At 39.4% G+C, this 21,738-nt stretch overlaps 1 protein-coding gene and 1 long non-coding RNA gene across 2 annotated transcripts; both read left to right on the top strand.

Annotated features, from left to right (window-relative positions):
• The first annotated feature begins 216 nt into the window (after nucleotides 1-216).
• On the top strand, nucleotides 217-20,959 carry LOC138982089 (DNA-directed RNA polymerase III subunit RPC3-like). The gene is made up of 16 exons (XM_070355316.1): nucleotides 217-398; nucleotides 1,385-1,506; nucleotides 1,903-2,042; nucleotides 2,307-2,474; nucleotides 4,477-4,556; nucleotides 10,801-10,911; nucleotides 11,921-12,013; nucleotides 12,768-12,848; nucleotides 14,286-14,337; nucleotides 15,154-15,214; nucleotides 15,716-15,782; nucleotides 16,687-16,770; nucleotides 17,276-17,377; nucleotides 18,607-18,656; nucleotides 19,034-19,234; nucleotides 20,632-20,959. Exons 1-16 carry the CDS (start codon nucleotides 258-260, stop codon nucleotides 20,744-20,746), a joined length of 1,668 nt encoding a protein of 555 aa, XP_070211417.1. The 5' UTR covers nucleotides 217-257; the 3' UTR covers nucleotides 20,747-20,959.
• Nucleotides 5,546-9,204, top strand: LOC138982125 (uncharacterized). The gene is made up of 2 exons (XR_011460791.1): nucleotides 5,546-7,576; nucleotides 7,828-9,204. It is a non-coding gene; the product is annotated as an uncharacterized lncRNA (long non-coding RNA).
• Nucleotides 20,960-21,738: the final 779 nt, after the last annotated feature.

The raw sequence follows: 21,738 nt of genomic DNA, 5'->3' as shown, positions 1-21,738 counted from the left end.
TTCACTGCGAATCAAAAACAATTTAGAATTTCTGCCTGATGTCACCCTTTGAACTCGAAAAAACTCAGAATGTGGATGCGCTCAGACTTTCAGTTTTGTTGTTGATTTATGTCATTTAGTCAAGGCAAACAATAACATTACACAAACAACTCGAAGTAGGTTTCTATGTAACGTTTATGGTCAATAGACGATCAGGGGAACGTCACTCTCCAAACTCTTTCCTGTGGCTTTCATCACGCTTGCCGAAGGCTGTGATAATGTCCAAAACAGACCTCGCGTTGCTTATTCTGAGAGATTTTCATGGTGAAATTGTGGCAAAAATTGGAGAATGTATAGTACTGAGTGGCTGCGCCACCGTGAGGCAGGTCGCCCTTTCGACCGGCATACCACAAGCAAAGGTAAAATCAGAGATAGTGTAGCAAGCTTGCTACACGCATACAGACTCACTACGTATACAGATCTCTGTTAAAATCAAGTATCTGAGGCTGGACAGTGGAGTCTCTTGTAAACTGAAAGTGAAAAACTTTTCGGTAATGTTGAACTGTTGGCTCAGAATCCAGTGGCATTATTGACTTATTTTTGATAGAAGTTCCTGTAATCAACTTTTAGTTTTATCAAGCCAAAGAACCTTTGTCGTAAAAATGACTAAAGTAGACCCTATCGGTATTTCAAGATCTCGTAAGCTCTCGTGAACTTCAAAGCATAGCAAAGTATGTGGTACAGCGATCTCACAGCAAAAGCCGAGGTTCGAAGTTCTCGCGACGTTCAAAGCGAATCTCTCGAGAGCTGCATGCAGAAAAGGTCTATTAATCTATGGATTGAGCTCCAAACTTTTTAAGCATTATTAATTAATTTGGTTGTTTGATCGGCGAAAATGCCTACGTTGTCAACCAAGGGACATCACTTGCCTGTCGGCTTACACAGATAATTCCTTCTTTGACGCATGTAAACAAAATGCATTTTACAGTTCATTCTGTGATTTCAAAGGCATCTAAAATGACTTGTTATGCCTACAAGTGCAGGTTCTGCAAATTTGGAGGCTTAAATGCCTCTAAATTATGAGCTCTGAATTTAACACGCTAAAGTTCAACATTACCAACTTTTCTTAAAATGAACTCTTTTATAAGTTCAAGCAATATGTTGAGGCCAGAAATAACAAATGCAATACATTCCAAAATAATGCCTGTAACTTAAGATTGAGGTATCAGACTTTTCCACAAAACCAGCACTCCCCCCCCCCCCCCCCCCCCTGAAGAACTTACATTAGATGATAAAATTAACATCATGTGTGTTTTGAAGGAGTCAGAATTGGGTTCATGGTCATATGAATTCTGTGCATTGTTACTAAAATTACACAATATACTTAGAGCTTTTGTAATTGCAGGTTAAAAGAGCTGTCCTTATTCTGGTACAACATGGGATTGCAGAGTTTGAGCAAAACAAACATGGCTTCATAGACTACAAGGTTGATGTAAATAAGATAGTGTATCGTTTACAGTTTCCAAAGTAAGTATAGACTTATTATGGGTTATTTCCAAGCTTTGATGTTGAATTTAATGTTTTATATATATCCCATTACCAGAACAGATTAATGCCCAACTCAAGTACATATGGGCTAAATGTCAACTACCGCCTATTGATGCATTAACATTTGACATGATCAAAACTGCAAGTCGATGAAATAATTTATCTCTTATCTTTTTGAGGAGTTGGTCAAGAGTGCAATAGACTAACTGTAAGTGTAACTTTGAAAATTAACATTTTAAATGGTGTAACCTTTTTTTCTGCAATTAATTGAAAGTAAACAATTGACAAACAGTTAAAGCTTCATTAAAGATTGGTGTATAATGAGATTGTCACTCAAAATCAAATAAATATAAATAGTTTATTTTCATTTGACAGAATAATGCGATGTGCGGAGTTGCTGTACGGTGACCCTGCCAAATTCATGGTTGAGAAACTGCTGTTTGAGGGTCGTGCAACCATGAAGTCTCTTATCAAGACAGAGACGCAACGGCTAAATGAGTGTCTTCGGGCACAGGGTACGTCTGGCATTCTGTATGTGAGATTGTGACTGTGTGTGTGTAGCAATAAGTAGAAGAATTAAGGTTGAGTGTGTACCGGTAACAATTTCTGTACCAGTTTTACTACGTTTTTTTGTTTATATGCAATGCAGAAAATAAACTCAAAAGACATGATTTAAAATTAAATTTGGATGTTTGTGTTCATCTCTCCTATCCTTTTCCATATTTCTTATACAAAAATGTGTGATAGTGTGTAACTCTTTGTTTTTGTTTTGATTGCAGGTGACAGCGAGGTAGCCCCCAGCCTACTGGAGGAAAGGTTTGAGAAACTTGTGAAAACCCATTTCCTCAAACGTTGCAGCGTCCCAATCAAAGATGCTAGGGGCAGAGCTGTGTCCCTTGAGGCACCTTCGGAGGAGCTCGTGTTTGTTATGCCACCCAAAGAATCAGGTGAGTGTGCCTTGCCATCCCCTCATGTATGGATGGAAGTTTATTCAGGCATGATTACTCTCACTCTCAGGTGATAGGCATAATTTTTTAGTTGTTGAGTCCGATTTCAGGGGATTTGAAACTCAGTTTCTTCTTCTTCTTCTTCTTCTTCTTTTTTCATGTGCTGAAACTCCCATGTACACTCATGCACGAGTGGGGTTTTACCCCGCCATTTAGGCAGCCATACGCCAAAATAAGTCCTGCTTCTCAGTTGACTAAGCGTTACTGATTGTGTGGTCTGTGCTTTCATAGTTGCACTTACTAGCCTTCTTCCTGCAGATAAAGCCAGAAACTGTCTCTTGTGTGGGTTACAATAATTGCTTCTTCAAGGACATGACACTAGAAGTAGAAGAGGATTTTTTTTCCCCTGACACAAAAAACAACTTGTGCTATCTCATTCCATTTGACAAGGACTTTTAAACATAGTGTTGAAAATATGAACAAGAAATAGATTCACAAGAAATATGGGAATGTCATTTGTGCCATATGCGATATAAACATTTGTGACCACACAACAAGCTAAGCTTATATTAAAGGCACAGTAAGCCTCCCGTAAACCATCACAGATACTGTCAGGCTTTTACACACAGTTCAAACACCCTTTCATTTAAACACTCACCGCTTGAGAGCATCCTACGTGCCCTCCGTAAAGAGCGAGTAATTTTCAAAGAATTTATTTTTGCGTGGTTTATCTTACCCCTGAGCCATCGTGAACCCGTGTGATCCAGTTTCCCTCTTTCACAATGCAGTCGTCAGTTTGTAATTTGAATGCGGCTGGCTGTGAGCTTATCTGCAATAGCACGTTATTATGTACCTCTGACTATGCACGAAACAAACGGCTGTGGTTTACAAGAACTCTTGCGATGGCTTTTGACTGTTCAGAGGAACTGGCGAGAGGCATAAACCGTCGTCTGCTAGTGCTATGAGAACCACGACCTTGTGTGACCCTGCTTCCGGGCTTTTCTTTTTTCAAACTTTCAAAACTTCGAATTGTACTGATCTTGTCTTGATGAAAAAAGAATTCTTTTATGATTTAAGAATGTTTGTGTAACAAGCTGTCAATTTATTATTTAGATTTTAAAAGTTAGGTCTAGCGCCAAAACGCACCACGGTCCGATTGTGATGGAGACAATCCGAAAAATTAATTCTTTGAAAATTGCTCGCTCTTTATGTAGGGCACCTAGGATGTTCCCGTTTGGTGAGCGTTCAAATCGAAGGGTGTTTGTACTGTGTGTAAAAGCCTGACAGTATCTGTGATGGTTTACGGGAGGCATACTGTGCCTTTAAGTGTGGTTATAGATATGTACATCTAGATAGAAATTGTTAATTCACGTTATGTCAAGGTCAGAGAATCGCTTATACCCTTATTAGAAATGTAAGACAGACAAGATACTTTTGTCATTGTCCCAGATGACTTTTGAACCAAGCGACATTGCACATGCCCAATCAGGAGAGTGTTAAAATAGATGCTTTTAACTGTTGTAGTTTTCATCCCAACTTGTTCTTCAGTGTTAAAAAAAACAAAAAAAACAATCATGTACACACATAGTGATAGAATCCATTTTCTTTGTTAACAAGCTGTTCCAGTGTTTGAAAACACATGTTACAGCCTTATTCTCATGAGTCTTTGGTCACTGATGCAAATATTTTGATCGGAGACATTGTTCTGACTGCTGGCCAGTCAAACTTCCTATAGTTTTGACATGTGAGAGGTTCTCTTACCTTTAAATAAAAAGAAAACACACCAGTAACCAGGTTAGGTAAGTTTAAATCAATATTTCGGCATGTAACTGCCTTCTTCGGGATGGTATGGAAAGAATGGAAGTTCTCTTACCATGAACTTTCCCACAGAACGGACAAAACTAGGGCATTTGGACCTATACACAGTTTTAATTCAAACCCAACTGACCTATTGTCCTGTGAGTCTGTGAACACCACTGTTATAAATATAAATTATGTGCAGGGACCGAGAGAGTGAAGCAAGAAGGAGAACCTCCTTCCAAGAAGTTAAAGGTCGAAGGGGAAGTTGACCATGCAGCAGCGGTAAGCAAGCTTTCATAAGAACTTAAGATTGTGACCAAACCTATTTAAAACAAAAATCAAATTTTCTTTGAAATTTATATGACATAAACAGATTGTTCATCTCCTTACTCAGACAACTTAAATCCCAGAATGTTATTAAATGCGCTTTCGTAATTGTTCATAACAATTAGCTTTTATGAAAATCTCTTCGTCACGATCTAATATCATAATCTGATTATCTAACCCGGGCAGCAGCATGGCCTCACTTTGAATTGAGTTGACTATCGGCAAATATGCCTCAGGGGTTTGTGTGATAGACTTGAAGTTGTCTTGCTTACAAAATCTGAATTGTGTGTTTGTATATATACAGTATAACCTGTCAAATACGGACACCCTTGGGACGAGTGAAAAGTGTCCTTATTCTGCAGGTGTCCTTATTTTACAGGTTCAAGCAAATGTGGTTGCGAAAAGGAAAGTGCTATATTGTATGTGGTCAAGAGTACAACAGAGCGTCGAGTGCCTGTATCACGAGTTGGTCACAAAACTAGCCTTGTAAAGGCAACCATTCTACATGCACCTCAATCAAACCTGTTCTAATCTGTTCAAAATAAGTTGATTTCAATATATGCATGTCTTCTTCAGTTCTTGTGTTCAAATCTGTGTCTGTTGAGTTATATATCTGTGGATTAGTTCGAAAAAGTCGGTTGTCGGCGAAACGCGAAACGTGACACAATTCACACACTACACTTTGAAGCTGCATGTTCGCTTTACCAGAGACAATTTGAAACTGAATCAATCATATCATGTTATGAAAGACAAAACAGTTCAATGCAGGTTTACTGTCAGGACGAACGAATGACCGGCGATGTGTATAATTGCGTTCAAAGGACGGCTGCTTGCGCGTAACCGTCGCGTTAGTTTTTCGTACCGAGTTCGTCTTCATTTTAACAACGAGTTGGAAGTCTCGCGTAGGTGGGAAACAGCATGCTTTTAAAGCTTCTGTTGCTGCCTTCATTTCGGCATAGGACTTTAAGCGGTTTCTTGATTCCACTCTACATAGCAGTCCAAGGGAAAAATAATTGAAAACCGCGTAAATGTTATGTTACGCGCATGCAACAAAAAACGATCCCTCACTAGGACGTGAACGAGATTTTGCGTAAGCGGCGGCCATTTTGAATATTGTTTACAAAAGAGCTGGTCACATGCTGTTTTGGTCGAAGCATTGATGGATCATTGTGGCGAAAAAGCATGAGGTAAGTTTTGCTGTTTATGGTTACGTTCATGCAGTTTTGTCAGTGAAAGACATGAAATGCAAGTAAAGTGACCAAAATACATTATCATTTTTATGAACAACGGCATGAACGTGAAAACAGTGTTAGCAGGGGTTATCTTAGTCGCATTTGGAATTGTGGAAAATGTTTGTTGATTTGTTATGAGCACATGTTTGTGAGTGACCATGCTTACTTTTGGTGTTACTGTTTTTAATGTTACATGCGTGAATATGTTTGCTTTAGGAGAATGATTTTTACATGTTTTTTAGCGAGAAGACCAATTTTGGACGTAGTGTTGTGAGATCTCGAAGGATTAAAAAAAATTGTTACGACTTTCCATTTTTTTACCATCTTGACGCGTGATTGTAACTTAACACAAAAGTACATATCGTTAACGTTACGTACAAGCAAGTGCTGCATTCATTTTAGATCGGGGAAATTTTAAAGGAAAACAAATATGCAATAATCTGAACATTTGCATTCTCGATGAATGTGGATGGCCCTGGTACGATCTTAAACCCAAGTTTGAATGTTCTGTTCGTACGTAACCTAACGCAATCACAGTGACAACATGCCCGTGTAAATTAAGTTACATGCTAACTATCACCTTGTTGATGGAAACTGAATCTGCAAGTACCTGTCTGATTTTTCAAGATGATGCGTTTTGAATGGCGATCTTTAACTTCAGTTTGTGTTTTCGCCTGCACAAGGGATGTTTTAGTGATATATGTGTTTGTATGTAACTTTACTCCATAAAGAGTGGTGTTAAGTTACACTCATGTATTTTTCATCACACAAGTTTGGTATAGCAAAATCTATTGAATAGGAGCTTTTTAATACAAATGAATTGTTTGCTTCATGGTAACATTTGAATTATAATTGTGCATTATGTTACATGCAGTAAAAACGTGCATGCAAGTAACTTAACACGACAAATGCATGTTATGTACCTGCAGTCATACTGACATTTTCAAATGGCATTGCTAAGATGAACTCAGGATTTCATTGACTGGTTCAATCCCACTTTGAAAGGTGACTGGATGGAAACAGTCAACAATTTTGCTTTTCAAACTGTTTAATGCTTCAAAATAGATTAAAGGTGTTTGCATGTAACATGACACCATAGGTTTTGTGTAAAGTTACTTTCAAACGTATCTTGAAGAATTTCACATTTTTGTGCACACTAATTGCACACTATAATGTTCAAAGAGTGGATCATTTAGTACAAGCATTTTTTTTAAACATGTGTTTGAATGTCACATAACACAAACATAATCATAGACTAAGGGATTATTCGGTGTTAAGTTACATGTATGAGTAAAAATTGCCGTCAACATAGTTTATTATCTTTTCTTTCTTTTCTGTGGATGCTTTTTTTTAAGGCTGCTTAACAACCAAGATATGGTTTAATGCAGGTCAACAAACAAACAAAAACCCACTTAATCTATTGCTTGAATGTAACTTTACTCGGTAAAAACAAAAATTCACAAAGAAGGTGAGTGTTTTCAGACTAAGAGTGAATAATTATGTATTAGGATGAGTTTTAACAGTATGTGTTTGAATCACAATGTAACATAACACACACATGATCAACAGCATTAGGAATGCTATTTCAGGACACAAAAAAGTTTGTTTCATCGGTCCAGCATTTAATTTTTTTTAAATTTTCTTCCTTCCCTGGACACTATCAACTGAGACAACATCCAGTGAAGTTTGCAGAACAGAGTGGTGTGGACTCAGCTGACAATACTGTGACCTGCATTTCCAGGGGTAAGAGTACAAGGACTTCAATACATTCAGGAAGAAATTGTGAGAATTGAGGCACTGGGGATTTATTTTGTTTGTTTGTTTCAGTACCGATGATACTACTACTAGTTTTTGTTTAAATGTACACGAATATATTAACATGCATGGTAATTTATGTTTAATTCAATCAAATTGATGATTTTCATGAGATTAGTTATGTGGAACTGGTACGCTTTGAATATCACCTCGGAATTTCTTGTTATTTTGTGTTGCAGATTCAAGCCCTCATTGGTGATGGTGCAGAAGTACATTTCCTGAAGAAACAGCGTGAAAGCAAACAGACTTCTATGTGTGGCCCTTTGTTCCCATGCACTAAGATTTCTGAAGCTGTACTGTTGTCATGTATTTGTTTAGCATGAGGTCAACCAGCCTAGATGCATTCCCTCCATAATAAAAAAAACCAATAAAAAATAATACGAGTGGGTGGAACGCTGTTTTGTTAATATTTCAAAACTGTCATTGATTTTCATGTATGCAGAGGCTCTTCTATTCCATCTGTCAGTGCCACATCTGTGGTTAGCAGCTTCATGTTTGTTTTTGAGTTCATGTTGTGCTGTTGTCTAGTTACAATCTGAAAGATAGGAAAGGCTGGTTGGTAGCAAAGTTTGGTTGGTAGGACATTTTTGGTTGTTGCCCAATGTTTTGTCTAACATTTGCTGTTTTGTTTGAGTATTTCTCTTTTGATTACTAAGGTGTAGCTGAAGTAATAACAAAAGTTGAATGGATATGTTTGCCTTTCCCTTATTCGGGATATTTTGTTTGTTGCCTAAAACTGGCTCTGAATCCACTTAAATTCAATTATTTCACTGTCTTAAGCACTCAATAGGTCATTCAATATTAAGAGAATGTTTTCTTCAATTACTAGTACGATTTAAGTGATTAAGAGGCTGTATAACAATTATTTCACCTTCAAATAGCACTAGTTGGTGTAAAGTTACTTGCATACGTCTTTTCTTGTTATTTATTCTTTCCCTTTATCACTTGGACTCACATTTTTGGATGTGAAATATGTTTATATCTATGTATTTACTTGTAGAACATTTAATTCTGGACGGATTTCTTTTCCTGGTGAAAAATGGGTAAGAAAAAGGATAGGTCACAGTGTTATGTTACATGCATGTATTGCTAGGTTTTCTATTTTATACATTAAAATGAGCAAAACAATTGTTGGGATACTTTAACCTTAATTAATACTTTTACTGAAGTATTTCATACCTTGACAATGTAGGAGCCTTTAATACAGTACATTTACTTAGTCATTTTACCTTGAAATTAGGAACGCCTGATGTTGTAAATGCATGGTGCATTATAACATAATTCAGAAATTGGAAAAATGAACTTTTTCTTCTTACAATTAAATATAAAGATAAGGCTTAACATATTTGAAGACTTTTTGTTTGTTTATTTTACTTAAATATGTTACTTTTTTAACATTGTGAGTCAAATGTTCTGCTTTGTGTAAAGTTACGTACATGCAACAGTTACATGCAGTTTTCAATACTGTATCAGACTAGAACACTGTTGTTATGATTTAATCATTGAAAGTACACTTGTAGCAGGCTGTTAAAGTTAAATAAAGACCTGGAATTAAACTGGATTTGTTTTAAGTTGATGTTGATTGAAAGGGTCACGGTGTTACCGTTACATGCAAACCAAATACATTTTCTTCAAATACTACTCAGTAAATAGCCCATTTGAAATTTCTTTTGGTAGGAAGTATCAAGATAACTATATGCTCCAATTTAAGTAAAAAAGATTGTTTTATGACAAAATTATATTTGTCATGCTCATGTCACAGAGACTGGACACTATTCTGTACTCTTGACCATGTACATGTTTAAGAGTAAATAAATAACAAGTAAAAACAGTGAAATACAGTATTTTATTACTGAGTTGTAACAGATCCAGTCCACAGAGAAGGACTTTTAAAAAGAACACTTTATCACATGTTGTTAACACAGGCAGAACAAGAATATATAAATTATTTAAAGTAAAAATAATTGGTCCTTCAGACAACTTATCACAACAGCTTTAACACAGGTTGAACACAAGTTAACAGCTACTGAATCACATTTGTAACACAGGCAACACATCGAAAGTCTTCATCCCAAAAGTTTATCCAATGTTGTCTGTTTGGCTTCAGTTTACACTCAGTGTCATCTTACTTGCTACTCACTGAAACCATAGAAACTTCCAACTGATCACCAGTTCATAGCTTTCAATTTTGTCCATGCAATGTGCAGGTTAGCTTGTTCTTTTCTTTCTGGCAAAATATTGTAAATCTTACCTGAATCAGTGGACCATTGATGGCAAAATGATTAGCACGCTTTGTTGAAAACCATTGGAAAACAGCATCATTTAGTTCCTCATAATCAGTTGCCTTCTTCGAAATCCACTTTTGATCTGCTCGACCGTCTCCCGATTCCCACAAAGCCATAATTTTTTCTCTGTCTATGCTGACTTTTAAAATCTGCGTCCTTCCACAGCCCAGCTCTTGCGCCATCTATCAGCATGATTGTCCGCTCTGCAGCTTTTTTACCACAGACACTCGTTGCTCTAAAGTGAGAGCGTTTCGTTCCTTCCGCAACCTAGAAGCCATCGTGATTCATTCAAACTTCGGCAAAACGCGACTGAATCAGCTGTGCAAGTGTGTGAGAATCTTCGATGTTGTTTACAAATGTACCGACTTCCGTCGAATACTTTCGATGCATTTCATTGGCTATGAGGTTGCTGACCAATCGCTAATAAGCTTGTTTCAGTTTCAGCTCAAAGCCGACCAATCGCGATTAAGCTTCTTTTACCTCTCAAATCAAGCTTGCGAGAGAGAGAAGACAGACAATCGCAATGATGTTTGGAAGTTAAACGAACATCCTTTGTCCGTATTGAGCAGTTACACAATTTAGTAGGGACCTAAAATAAGCGTCCGCGTCCGTAATTCCGAGGTGTCCGCTAAGTACAGTGATTTTAATGAAGGAAACGATCCGTGCCAATAAAGACTGTCCGTATTGTGCCAGTGGCCGTTAAGTACAGTGACCGTATTCTACAGGTTTTACTGTATATATATATATATGTTTTCAAAAAAACGCCAGTATTGTATTAGGCACTTACATCTGTGGTAGGATTTTCACCTCATAAATGTCCTCATTATTATTTATATATATATGTATATATATATATGTTTTGTGCAGGCTGATTCAGCCACAAGTGAGATCTACTGGGAGGTGAACTACAAGCGTTTCCTTCAACACTTCCGCGATCAGGTGCTGGTTGCTGCTGTTGCAAGCCGACTAGACAATGAGGTAGGTTTAGGTGAGGGTAATTTGTGATGACTTAGTAAAGGCACCCATGTCCACCCCCCCCCTGTCACCATAGTCACATACAGTGGTACCTGCGATGAAAGGACACCCTTGGGACCAGCCAAAAGTGTCTCTACATTGCAGGTGGCCTTTCATGACAGGTATACTTTGGCAGAGATAATAAAAAAGGGAACAACAGAAGGTGTCCTTTTAAGGGAGGTGTCCTCTCATCAGAGGGGCCACACATGGCAGGTACCACTGTATAGATCTTGTCATTCTGCCGGATGTGCAGATTGTACCTGAACATGCACACAACCCTGGGTAGTACCACTTATGTTGCTGTTAGCTTTCCACTGGGAAGAATTCAAGCAACACCAATTTTCCTGCAATGGGATCATCAAGTAAAAAAAGTATAAAAAATTAATGAAATGAAATAAGTCTCAACACTCTGTCTTAGATATTTCCAGAGTGTTCTATACGAAAATGATAGGGGCTTCAGTAGCAGTACAATGTACAAGTACCCTCTTGCGTTAGCCTTGTACGTAAAAGGGTGTGTGTGCATGTGGTGTGTGTGTGGAGTTCCAAATCCAATGGTCAAGTTTGTTATTTGTTTCTGCATGTTAGCCTCTCGCTTCCTAGCCTCAACTTTTTCTTTTAGACTTGCAAAGTTGTTCTTGGATTACACAATCCATGCAGTTTATCTGTCAGTATCAGTTAACAGGAAATGACTTTGACTTGTTTTTTGACATCCTTTTGTCAATGTTTTTCTTTGTCTGTAATAAAGCTTTTCACAAACCGACCTTTTTAACTACTGTTTTTAACTTTGGCTTGTTTTGTTATGTTTTGTTGTATTTTGTGTTCTTCTTATCTTGATTTCTTCTGTCACATATTTTAGTGACATGGTATTTCTGAAATAAAGCTGATATTGCAAAAGTAAACTGTTCTTGTTTTCAAGTTCTATTTTTTTTTTAAACTGCAGTTTTTGCAAAGAAAACGTTTTTTCTTGTCACAGAAAGCAGGAGAGGTACTACGCACCATTCTGCGGCACTGTGAGAAGACAACCAACCCCAATGAATATGTGTCCCAGCCAATATCATACCATGAGGTAAACAATTTACACACTGACAACAGAGCGTTTCATTTGACAATATTGGAAATGCACTTACAGGTTGTTTGACAAGGTTTAAAAGAACCAACAACAGCATCATAAAAGAACAACAACGTGTGGAAATTTGTCCACGGGTACAAAAAATGAGCAGTACACAAAAAACATATGCTGAGTGAATGCGAACCTCTGAGGTTGTATGACCTGTGGTGATGTACAGATATATGAAACCCCAGTGCATGAGTACTGGCTTGAGGATTGTCCATGTACCATGAAAGAAACTGAATCCTACTGACCTTTGCCACCTAGCCCCCTTTTCTCCATGATTTAAGACCCCCCCCCCACCCCCACCCCCCCCCCCCTTAAACCATTGTGGTTTTGCAGACGTTTTGTTCACTGGGTCAGTAAATTTACCACTAACTAATTTTTTCACCTCCTTCCACAAAACAGTATTGGTGTTTTTGTTGAAAGAGGAACACATAATATAAAAAAAAAATGATACAAGAAGAACAAACGGAACTGGATAGAAAACATGTATTGGCACAAATGTCCTTTTTACAGAACAATTGTTCAGTTAGAAGACCTCCAACATAATTATCAAAGCTATCAGGTATAGACTACTGGCCAACGGTCAGATCAGTGCGTCAGACACAGAAAAAAGTATGCGTCTGTACAAGCCTGCCTGCAATGTAGGCAGCAGTACTCCATCTTCGGAGGAAGCTTCATCTTATGTTTGTTTTTTATTCTTACCCAGATCCAGGCACAGCTACCCAGAGACCTTGGGATGGCCAAACAAACATTGGAACAGTGGTTGAAAATCCTAACAGATACTATGGTAAGGTTGACCCTGAAACTGCAAAAACAGAAAAGGCTCAGAGTTAAAGGTACTGAGCTTGTCAAATCCAGGTGCACGGAGCCCCTGGGGCTTTTAGTCATACCTCAGGCAGCTATCCGTTAGAAGAACCACCAAGTTTCATTGACTTGCACCCAAAGAGTCCGGAACTGTGATTTTTTTACGAATTAATTTCGTACTCGGACCCGGCTGGTCTTGACCTATTTTTGGATCTAAATTTAGATCAGGTAGATCACCACATCATGCACAAAAAGACACGTCACTAGCAAACTATGTCAGACGTCATCATGAGTTTGTGTAAAACAAAATGGAGGCCGGAATCACTCAGTTGAATCATAGACCATTTGGTCTATGGTTGAATCGAACTCCGACCAAACACCATGTAATAACTAGGTTAATTTATGCACTCGCGTGAACAAGAAACTGTCAAGCTTCACAGATGTCGTCGTTGGGTAGTTTTGGGTTTGTTTTACTACCATAGGAAGATTTTTGAACTGTAAATGCACTCAGCTGCAACAAAAACGCAAAACGAAGGCTGTGAGCTGCACTGTGCCTTTAAGCAATAGGTAATAAAAGTGAGCAAAGAAATAAACACATTATTTTGTTAAGATGTGTGGAGTTCATGTGTTATCAGAAAAAAGTTTTCAGTAAGATTTACTCAAGTGTTACACTGCCAAAATTTTTTACTACATGCACAATGTTTTGCAACACCTCTTGTATTGATCTGACATTTTAAACATCTGTATGTTGCTGTTGCATTCATTATCGCTGAAGTATGACAAATGTCAACAGCAAAATATGGTATATATATATCCCCCCGCGGGTTAGGGGGAAGAATTTACCCGATGCTCCCCAGCATGTCGTAAAAGGCGACTAACGGATTCTGTTTCTCCTTTTACCCTTGTTAAGTATTTATTGTGTAGAATATAGTCAATGTTTGTAAAGATTTTAGTCAAGCAGTATGTAAGAAATGTTAAGTCCTTTGTACTGGAAACTTGCATTCTCCCAGTAAGGTAATATATTGTACTACGTTGCAAGCCCCTGGAGCAATTTTTTGATTAGTGCTTTTGTGAACAAGAAACAATTAACAAGTGGCTCTATCCCATCTCCCCCCCCCCCCCCCCTTTCCTCGTCGTGATATAACCTTGAACGGTTGAAAACGACGTTAAACACCAAATAAAGAAAGAAATTTTACCTCTGCTTTTTGGGTGTAACGAAGAATGTATGGATGGTTCTTGATGTCTTGAATGTCTTGTGTGTGTGAATGAGGAGAACGCGTTTGTCTGTAAAATTTGCTTTGAATATTAATTTGTGTTAAAATCATTTCTAAATGATGTTTGTTTGATACAAATATCTGCTATAAGCGCTGTTGAGACAGCGTAGTTGGAAAAGTGAGGAGTATTATTTCTTGTGTTGCAGCCAGAGTTTGTTTCAAAATCTGCTGACAGTGGCGGTGGCATGTATGCAGTCAGTATCCTTTGCTTCTGCGTGCCTCAGGTTAACAGCGTCGATTACGTTACATGGAATGAGACCATCCCTTCGTTCGAACACATACTAAAATTCAACATTTTTACAGTTTTCTCTGCCAGGGGGGAATTTTTGTATGAATTAATTTTGTAGATTGTCACCATAGTTGAGATAAGAAATTGCTTCATCAACAAATTCCACCTTTGTGCAGACCGGCACGGTGGCCTAGTGGTAAGGCGTCCGCCCCGTGATCGGGAGGTCGTGGGTTCAAACCCCGGCCGGGTCATACCTAAGACTTTAAAATTGGCAATCTACTGGCTGCTCCGCCTGGCGTCTGGCATAATGGGGTTAGTGCTAGGACTGGTTTGTCCGGTGGCAGAATAATGTGACTGGGTGAGACACGAAGCCTGTGCTGCGACTTCTGTCTTGTGTGTGGCGCACGTTATATGTCAAAGCAGCACCGCCCTGATATGGCCCTTCGTGGTCGGCTGGGCAACAAGCTAAGCACAGAAAGCATCCAGGCTGTTCCTTGTGGGTATGTGTCAAAGTGGAGGGAGTGCTTTTTCCCATGTAAAGGACAGGGCAGATCTGAGATACTGTGCTCAATTGTTTTTGATAAAAGGATTGTGCCTTTAAATGTAATCTCACATTTTATGTAAAAAAACACAACTTGTCTACAATTATATATATATATTAGTTACATGTATTAATACAGACCTTGCATGCAGTTATGAATTTCATCTAGTGGTATGTACTAGATTGCATCGCTTCACAGATTCAGTTCAAACACTAAAGATCTACATCCTTAACTACAATTAAGGTATTTTCCAAGCATTGCAAACTCTGTGTACAGCTCACATTGAATCTGTTGTAGAGGAGAGGTGAGTTCTGTTTATTTGTACATTTGATTAAATTATTGTTTTTTGTTGTGTCTGGTTATTTTTAGGTTTGTTGTTTTGGTCTGTGTGTGTGTGTTGAATATTTGTACATTTGATGAATTCATTGTTGTTGTTCTTGTTGTGTGGTTATTTTTAGGTTTGTTATGTTGTGTGTGTGTGTGTGTGTGTGTGTATGTGTGTGTGTGTGTACATTTGATTAATTCATTGTTGTTGTGTCTGGTTATTTTTAGGTTTGAAGGTGCATCTGTGCTGAATGCTTGTCTTATGTGTGTATTCATGTGTTGTGTGATTGGGTGTGTTTGAGTAGGGGTGGGGAGAGGAGGTGGCTTGGTGTATGTATCTTAGATGTCAATGGAATAAAAACAGGAAGAAAATAGAACTATTGTTTGGAAGGGCACGAGCTGTTCGTGATCCGTACATTTGTTGAATTAATTTGCCTCAATTGAAAACAAGTAATTTGTGTGCTGTTCTTTTTTTTTAAAGATTTGGATCCAAGTCGCTGAGGATTTTCAGGGTGATACTGATGAAGAGACAAGTCGAACAAACAACGGTATGTGCAGACAATGTCTTTTTGGTTCAAAAGAGAGAGAGAAAGTGTGCGCTAATGTGTGAATAGTCGTATGGGATTGCTTTTGACTGCTGTGTTTGTTTGTGTGTGTGAGCGTGAGTACATGCATTGGCTTTTGTGTTTGTGAGTGTGCATGTGTTTGTGAGCAAGTGAGTGTGCATGCTTGCAAGTATTTTTGCACATCTATATATATATACGACTTGTGTCTGTGTGTGTGTGTGTGTGTCTGTGTGTTCGCGATGCACGCCCAAGGTTCTCGATGGATCTGTTTCAAATTTGGTGGCCATATTCAGGTACACCCCGGGCACAACCTGGTCGATGAGATATTTCAACACGTGCTCTCAGCGCGCAGCGCTGAACCGATTTTAGTTTTTCTGTTCATCTTCCCAGATCCATTCCCACTAACTCTTCCTTATCTTCTCCAGTGTTTTGCGTTTATCTCCCTTCCTTCGTGTGGCGTCAATCCATATTCCTGTTTCTATTTTTAGAAGGTCACTGTCGACAACGCTCAATCCATATTCCCGTTATACTATTTTTAGAAGGTCACTGTCCCGGCGAAGCCGGGTATTACTCTTCCTTATCTTCTCCAGTGTTTTGCGTGTTTATCTCCTTTCCTTCGCGCGGTGCGCCGGCAAAGCCGGCGTACACCCAGCAAAGCCGGGTCCCCGGCGCAGCCGGATATTCGGCTCGACTTCTTCCCGGCGAAGCCGTACCCAGCGAAGCGGGTATTCATCTAGTTATTAATAAATGTTTGTATATTGAGTCTTCTAAATATACATGCACATGTGTGTTTATGAACTCAAAATAAAGAAGATGGTTGTTGTAATGTCGATTGGGAAATGTGTGTTAATGAGCTCAAAATTAAGAAGATTTTGTTGTATTGCAGATAGAGAAGTGTGTGTTAATGCCAGCCAAAGAGGCCAAGGATTTGCTATACAAGATGTTCAGAGAACACTTTGTTCACGTCACTGTAAGTCACACACGTACTGATGGACAGACTTCACACACACACAAACACAGGCATGCACGTACGCATACACACACACACACACACACACACACACACACACACACACACACACACACACACACACACTACACACATTCACACATACACACACATACACACACCAAAACAACGAACCTAAAAATAACCAAACACAAAAACAAACAATGAATTAATCAAACGCTATTCTCTTGAATGGGAACACATGACTTCTTTTTTTAAGACAGATAGTGTCAGTTGATGTTCTTACATTTATAATAATAATCATGTTTGAAAAAGGTTAGTCTTTAACCTGTCTTTCAGTTTTGATTTTCTACAGTTTTAATTTTTTTATTATCCCTTTTGGCTTCTTAAGAGAAAATGTCAACCTACTTTGATACACAAAAACAGCACACACACATACATGAATGTACGCAACCACATGTTGGATTGTGTTCAGTATCGTGCTTTTATCTTTGTATGTTGACAGGAGCTTGCCAAAACACCTGACCACGCCCCATCAAGAACCTTCTACCTCTTCAACGTAGACTTGCAGAAAGTGGCACGAGTAGTGCTGGATCGAAGCTACAAGGTAAAACACTGCTTTCAGGATAATAATGGGTTAGTCTTGTTTTGAAGTACACTGGTAGTGGTACCTGTGATGTGGAGTCACTCGGATGAGAAGACACTTCGCAGTTGAGGACACCTATCCCCCTTTTGTACCCCCCGCGGGTTAGGGTGAGTCCCATATTGGTTGGGACAAGAAAGAATTTACCCGATGCTCCCCAGCATGTCGTAAGAGGCGACTAATGGATTCTGTTTCTCCTTTTACCCTTGTTAAGTGTTTCTTGTATAGAATATAGTCAATGTTTGTACAGATTTTAGTCAAGCAGTATGTAAGAAATGTTAAGTCCTTTGTACTGGAAACTTGCATTCTCCCAGTAAGGTCATATATTGTACTACGTTGCAAACCCCTGGAGCAATTTTTTGATTAGTGCTTTTGTGAACAAGAAACAATTAACAAGTGGCTCTATCCCATCCCCCCCCCCCCCCCCTCCCCCCCCCCCCCCCCCCTTTCTCCATCGCGATATAACCTTGAACGGTTGAAAACGACGTTAAACACCAAAGAAAGAAAGAAAGAAAGATCCCCCTTTTGTCTATTTTTATGTTGACTTAAACATACCTAGAGGGTCCTTGGATGAGAGTGTACTCGGAACCATTCTCCTGGCACACACAGCAGAGGGTACAGAGTAACTCATGTCTTCATGATTATGCTAATGAGTGGGATAGTTTCTGCAGAGAATCTCTTTCATTCTCTTGGTTCTGTTGTGTAAGTGTAATTGATAACATTTAGTTCATGTTCCTGTCAGAAAGGAAGTGGCAACCAATTCTGCTTTGATGTATTTATTCCTTAATTTGATTTTACTTTTTTTGGTAATCAAACTAGACTTAACTCTCTTAAATGAAAGGAAAAAATAATGGAACAAGAGTGATACCTCCATATCTGCTTGTAATGAAACAAAACGGTAAAAGATATTTTAATTTTTGAATACAGGTAATTTTGGATTGTATCTTGAGTTACGGGTTGCAATTTTATTAGATGTACTTTGTTAATTTCTTTTCTCTTGTGTTCTTGAAAGATAGGAAATGTGTGTGTGCTTATTGCAAAGATTAAGTCTCCCTGGCCATTTGTTCTTTGTCTGCCTGTTCCAAACTGTTGAGGGATTTGTCTTTTTCTCTCTCTGAAAGATGGACTCGTCTCTTGTGGTAGATTGTATTATTTGGATAAATCAAATAAAAACTTGGCATCCTTTTTTACAGGCCATGAAGAATGTTGTGATAAAGCAGCGGCTGGTGGTATCAGAGAACAAGTAAGTAGACAATTGTAAGAGAGAATGATTCAACAACTCTAAAAACTCTTGAATGTTTGTGGGAGTTGCATCCCTAAACACAGAATAAGAAGTAAGATACATAATATGTATATCAAAATACTTATACTGATTATATCAATCAGTTCCATAAATTGCGCCTTTGTGTGTGTGTGTGTGTGTGTGTGTGTGTGTGTGTGTGTGTGTGTGTGCGTATGTGCGTGCGTGCATGTGAGTGTGAGATATGACACAAGCCTGTGCACATGTGTGTTTGTGTAAATAAATAACATTCAGCAATCTCACAGCATTTTCAAACTTCCATAAACATAAAGTTAATACACGCTTGGACAAGCTCTAACACACTGCTGTGACATGGGCAGACGACTGCGGGACAAGGAGAACAGGAAGAACGTGGTGATTGCCTCCCTGCAGAAGCAGCATTCCGACCTTTTAGCGGAGCATGGAGAGGGAATCACGGATGAGATGAAGGAGGAATGGGAACGGGAAGTGGATGCCATCAAATCCATGATCACTCACCACGAGTATGAGCAGCTAGAGAAGGCTTCTAAATTCATACACCAGTAAGTCGAAAGATCAGTCCAGGTCATGTTTTCTGCTTGTGTGTTTTCTCTTTCAGTCTGTCCATCTTGTCTGTTTCCCTTGCTCTGCCAGTCTGTCTCTATCTTCCTCGCTCTGTCGATGGCATTTAGTGTTTCTTGGTCTCTGTCCTCCCAACTCTCTCTTTCTGTCTTATTTTTTCTCTCTGTTGATCGCAACCAGTCTCCCTCTGTCCCTCTCTTTCTCTCTCTTTCTCTCTCTGTCCCTCTCCCTCTCTTTCTCTCTTTCTTTCTCTCTCTCTCTCTCTCTCTCTCTCTCTCTCTTTCTCTCTCTCTCTTTCTCTCTCTCGCTCTCTTTCTGTCTGTCTCTCTCTCTCTCTTTTCTCTCTCTCTCTCTCTCTCGCTCTCTTTCTCTCTCTCTCTTCTTTCCGTCTCTCTTGCCTCTCTCTCTCTCTCTCTCTCTCTCTCTCTCTCTCTCTCTCTCTCTCTCTCTCTCTCTCTCTCTCTCTCTCTCTCTCTCTCTCTCTCTCTCTCTCTCTCTCTCTCTCTCTCTCTCTCTCTCTCTCTCTCTCTCTCTCTCTCTCTCTCTCTCTCTCTCGGCCCTATTTCTTTCTATCTCTCTTTTTCTGCCCTACCTTCTGCCCCCTGTCTCCGCATGCCCCACCCCTGCCCCAACTCCCCCCTCTGCCCCTCTCCCCACCGCTCCAGACACTGTGATGAAAAAGGTGTTGATTTCATTGTCTTGGTTTTGTCAATTGCTTGCACACAGCTAGCATTGTACTATTTATCATTTTGAAAATGGTGTAGCTTTGTGGTAGCAGGTGAAATGTAGGAAATTGTGCATGCTTTAACTCATTGTCTCCCAGGTACGAATATATCCTTACCCACTCATATGGCTCTAGCTGACCAGGTACGGATATATCCGATCAGACTTTTAGCTTCAGTCGTTTTCTGTAACGTCCATCTAACGCCTGCATTCCAGCGTGTTGATACACAGTTTCTACACAGTTACTACAATTCTGAGAGACCTGCTGCAGCACAGCTGGTCTCGGCTAAAAAAAACTTGGTCAACATAGTTGGAGTAGAAAACGTTTAATGTCAAACATGCACACGTACCGGCAAAGAAAGAAGACAATGTGAAGTCAATATTTCTTTGGTGTGCACAGATCGGTTTATGAATCTGTCACATTAGTTAAATGGCAGCTGCTTCGTTCTTCTGAGTTACATTTATACACTTTAAAGCAGGTAGCAGTTTGAAGTGAGTTACATTTATACACTGAAAGCAGGTAGCAGTTTGAAGTGAGTTACATTTATACACTTAAAGCAGGTAGCAGTTTGAAGTGAGTTACATTTATACCCTTTAAAGCAGGTAGCAGTGTGCAGCTATAGGTGTGTGTTGACTGTTGGTTGTTTGTTTTCAGTCTTGAGGCAAGCCAGCAGCAGCTCGACAGCACCATCTTTCTCTTGGAGAGCTACCTGGCCATGACCTACAAACCCCCAACACCAAAACCAGCGCGAGATCCTCTTGGAAGATAGCTTTCTGGATAGAAAAGAGAAGAATGTTTTCTGTGAGGAACGCCAGCAGCAGTTGGGCGGTGCTGTCTGCTGAGACCTTGCTGTACCTTTTGCCCGATCTTAGTTCAGAGACCTACTGTATTTTGAAGTGTTGCTTATGACGCTGTGTGTGTGTGTGTGTGTGTGTGTGTGTGTGTGTGTGTGTGTGTGTGTGTGTGTGTGTGTGTGTGTGTGTGTGTGTGTGTGTGTACACGAGTGTGTGTGTGTGTGTGTGTGTGAGTGTGTCTGTGTGTGTGTCTGTGTCTGTGTGTGTGTTGTTTGCTTGTGATAAGCATACATGATTCATTATAGTATTCGTATGTCATGTGTAAAATAATAAAGTTAAAGTAATAAAGTTAATGACCTATCAGAGGCAGCTGTATTCCTTAGTTATTTTGGGTGACTGCAATTGAGAGAGAAACACACACACACACACACACACACACACCTTCTTTGACCCCTGCTAACGCTTTTGTCCATTTCCATCCTGACATAGTGAGGTACTTTACATACCCTATTGTTCTTTCGGAGAATGTTGTCCCTCTGAGCAGATAGCGCGGATGCGAGTCCGAACTCCGCATGCAAGACCCTTGAAGACTGATGGAGGGTAGTGGTAGGAGGGTGGTGGCAAATAACTGTTGGCGTTCTTCGAGAAGACGTCAGTTTCAAGTGTTGCAAACCTCAGTAATGCGCAAACTCACATCCAAGTAACTGGTTTGTCTTCCGCTGGACACTGCCGTCCATACAATGCCTGGATGGAAGCTGAGTCGAAGGCGACTCAGTATATCAGCTGCATCAGGGAGGATGGCAAACCCGTCATCACGAAAACGGCTCCAGTGAAGATGCACACCTTGATCTCCATCAGTCTTCAAGCTTGAAAGAAAAGGCACTGGCAAAGACTCGACCAGACGCCTGTCGAGTTCCCCAATAAAGGTATTTATACAGTGTATAAGGTTATATATGACATACCGTTA

The sequence above is a fragment of the Littorina saxatilis genome, linkage group LG1, assembly GCF_037325665.1.
Source record: "Littorina saxatilis isolate snail1 linkage group LG1, US_GU_Lsax_2.0, whole genome shotgun sequence".
NCBI lineage: Eukaryota > Metazoa > Mollusca > Gastropoda > Littorinimorpha > Littorinidae > Littorina > Littorina saxatilis.
This window is presented reverse-complemented; position numbering and strand designations above follow the sequence as displayed.

Excerpts from the sequence above, each read along its gene's own strand:
- LOC138982089 (XM_070355316.1), top strand. The coding sequence starts at position 258 with ATGTCCAAAACAGACCTCGCGTTGCTTATTCTGAGAGATTTTCATGGT. Across the intron at positions 4,557-10,800 it reads AAGTTGACCATGCAGCAGCG|GCTGATTCAGCCACAAGTGA; the intron begins GTAAGCAAGCTT and ends TGTTTTGTGCAG. Across the intron at positions 12,849-14,285 it reads AAATCCTAACAGATACTATG|CCAGAGTTTGTTTCAAAATC; the intron begins GTAAGGTTGACC and ends CTTGTGTTGCAG.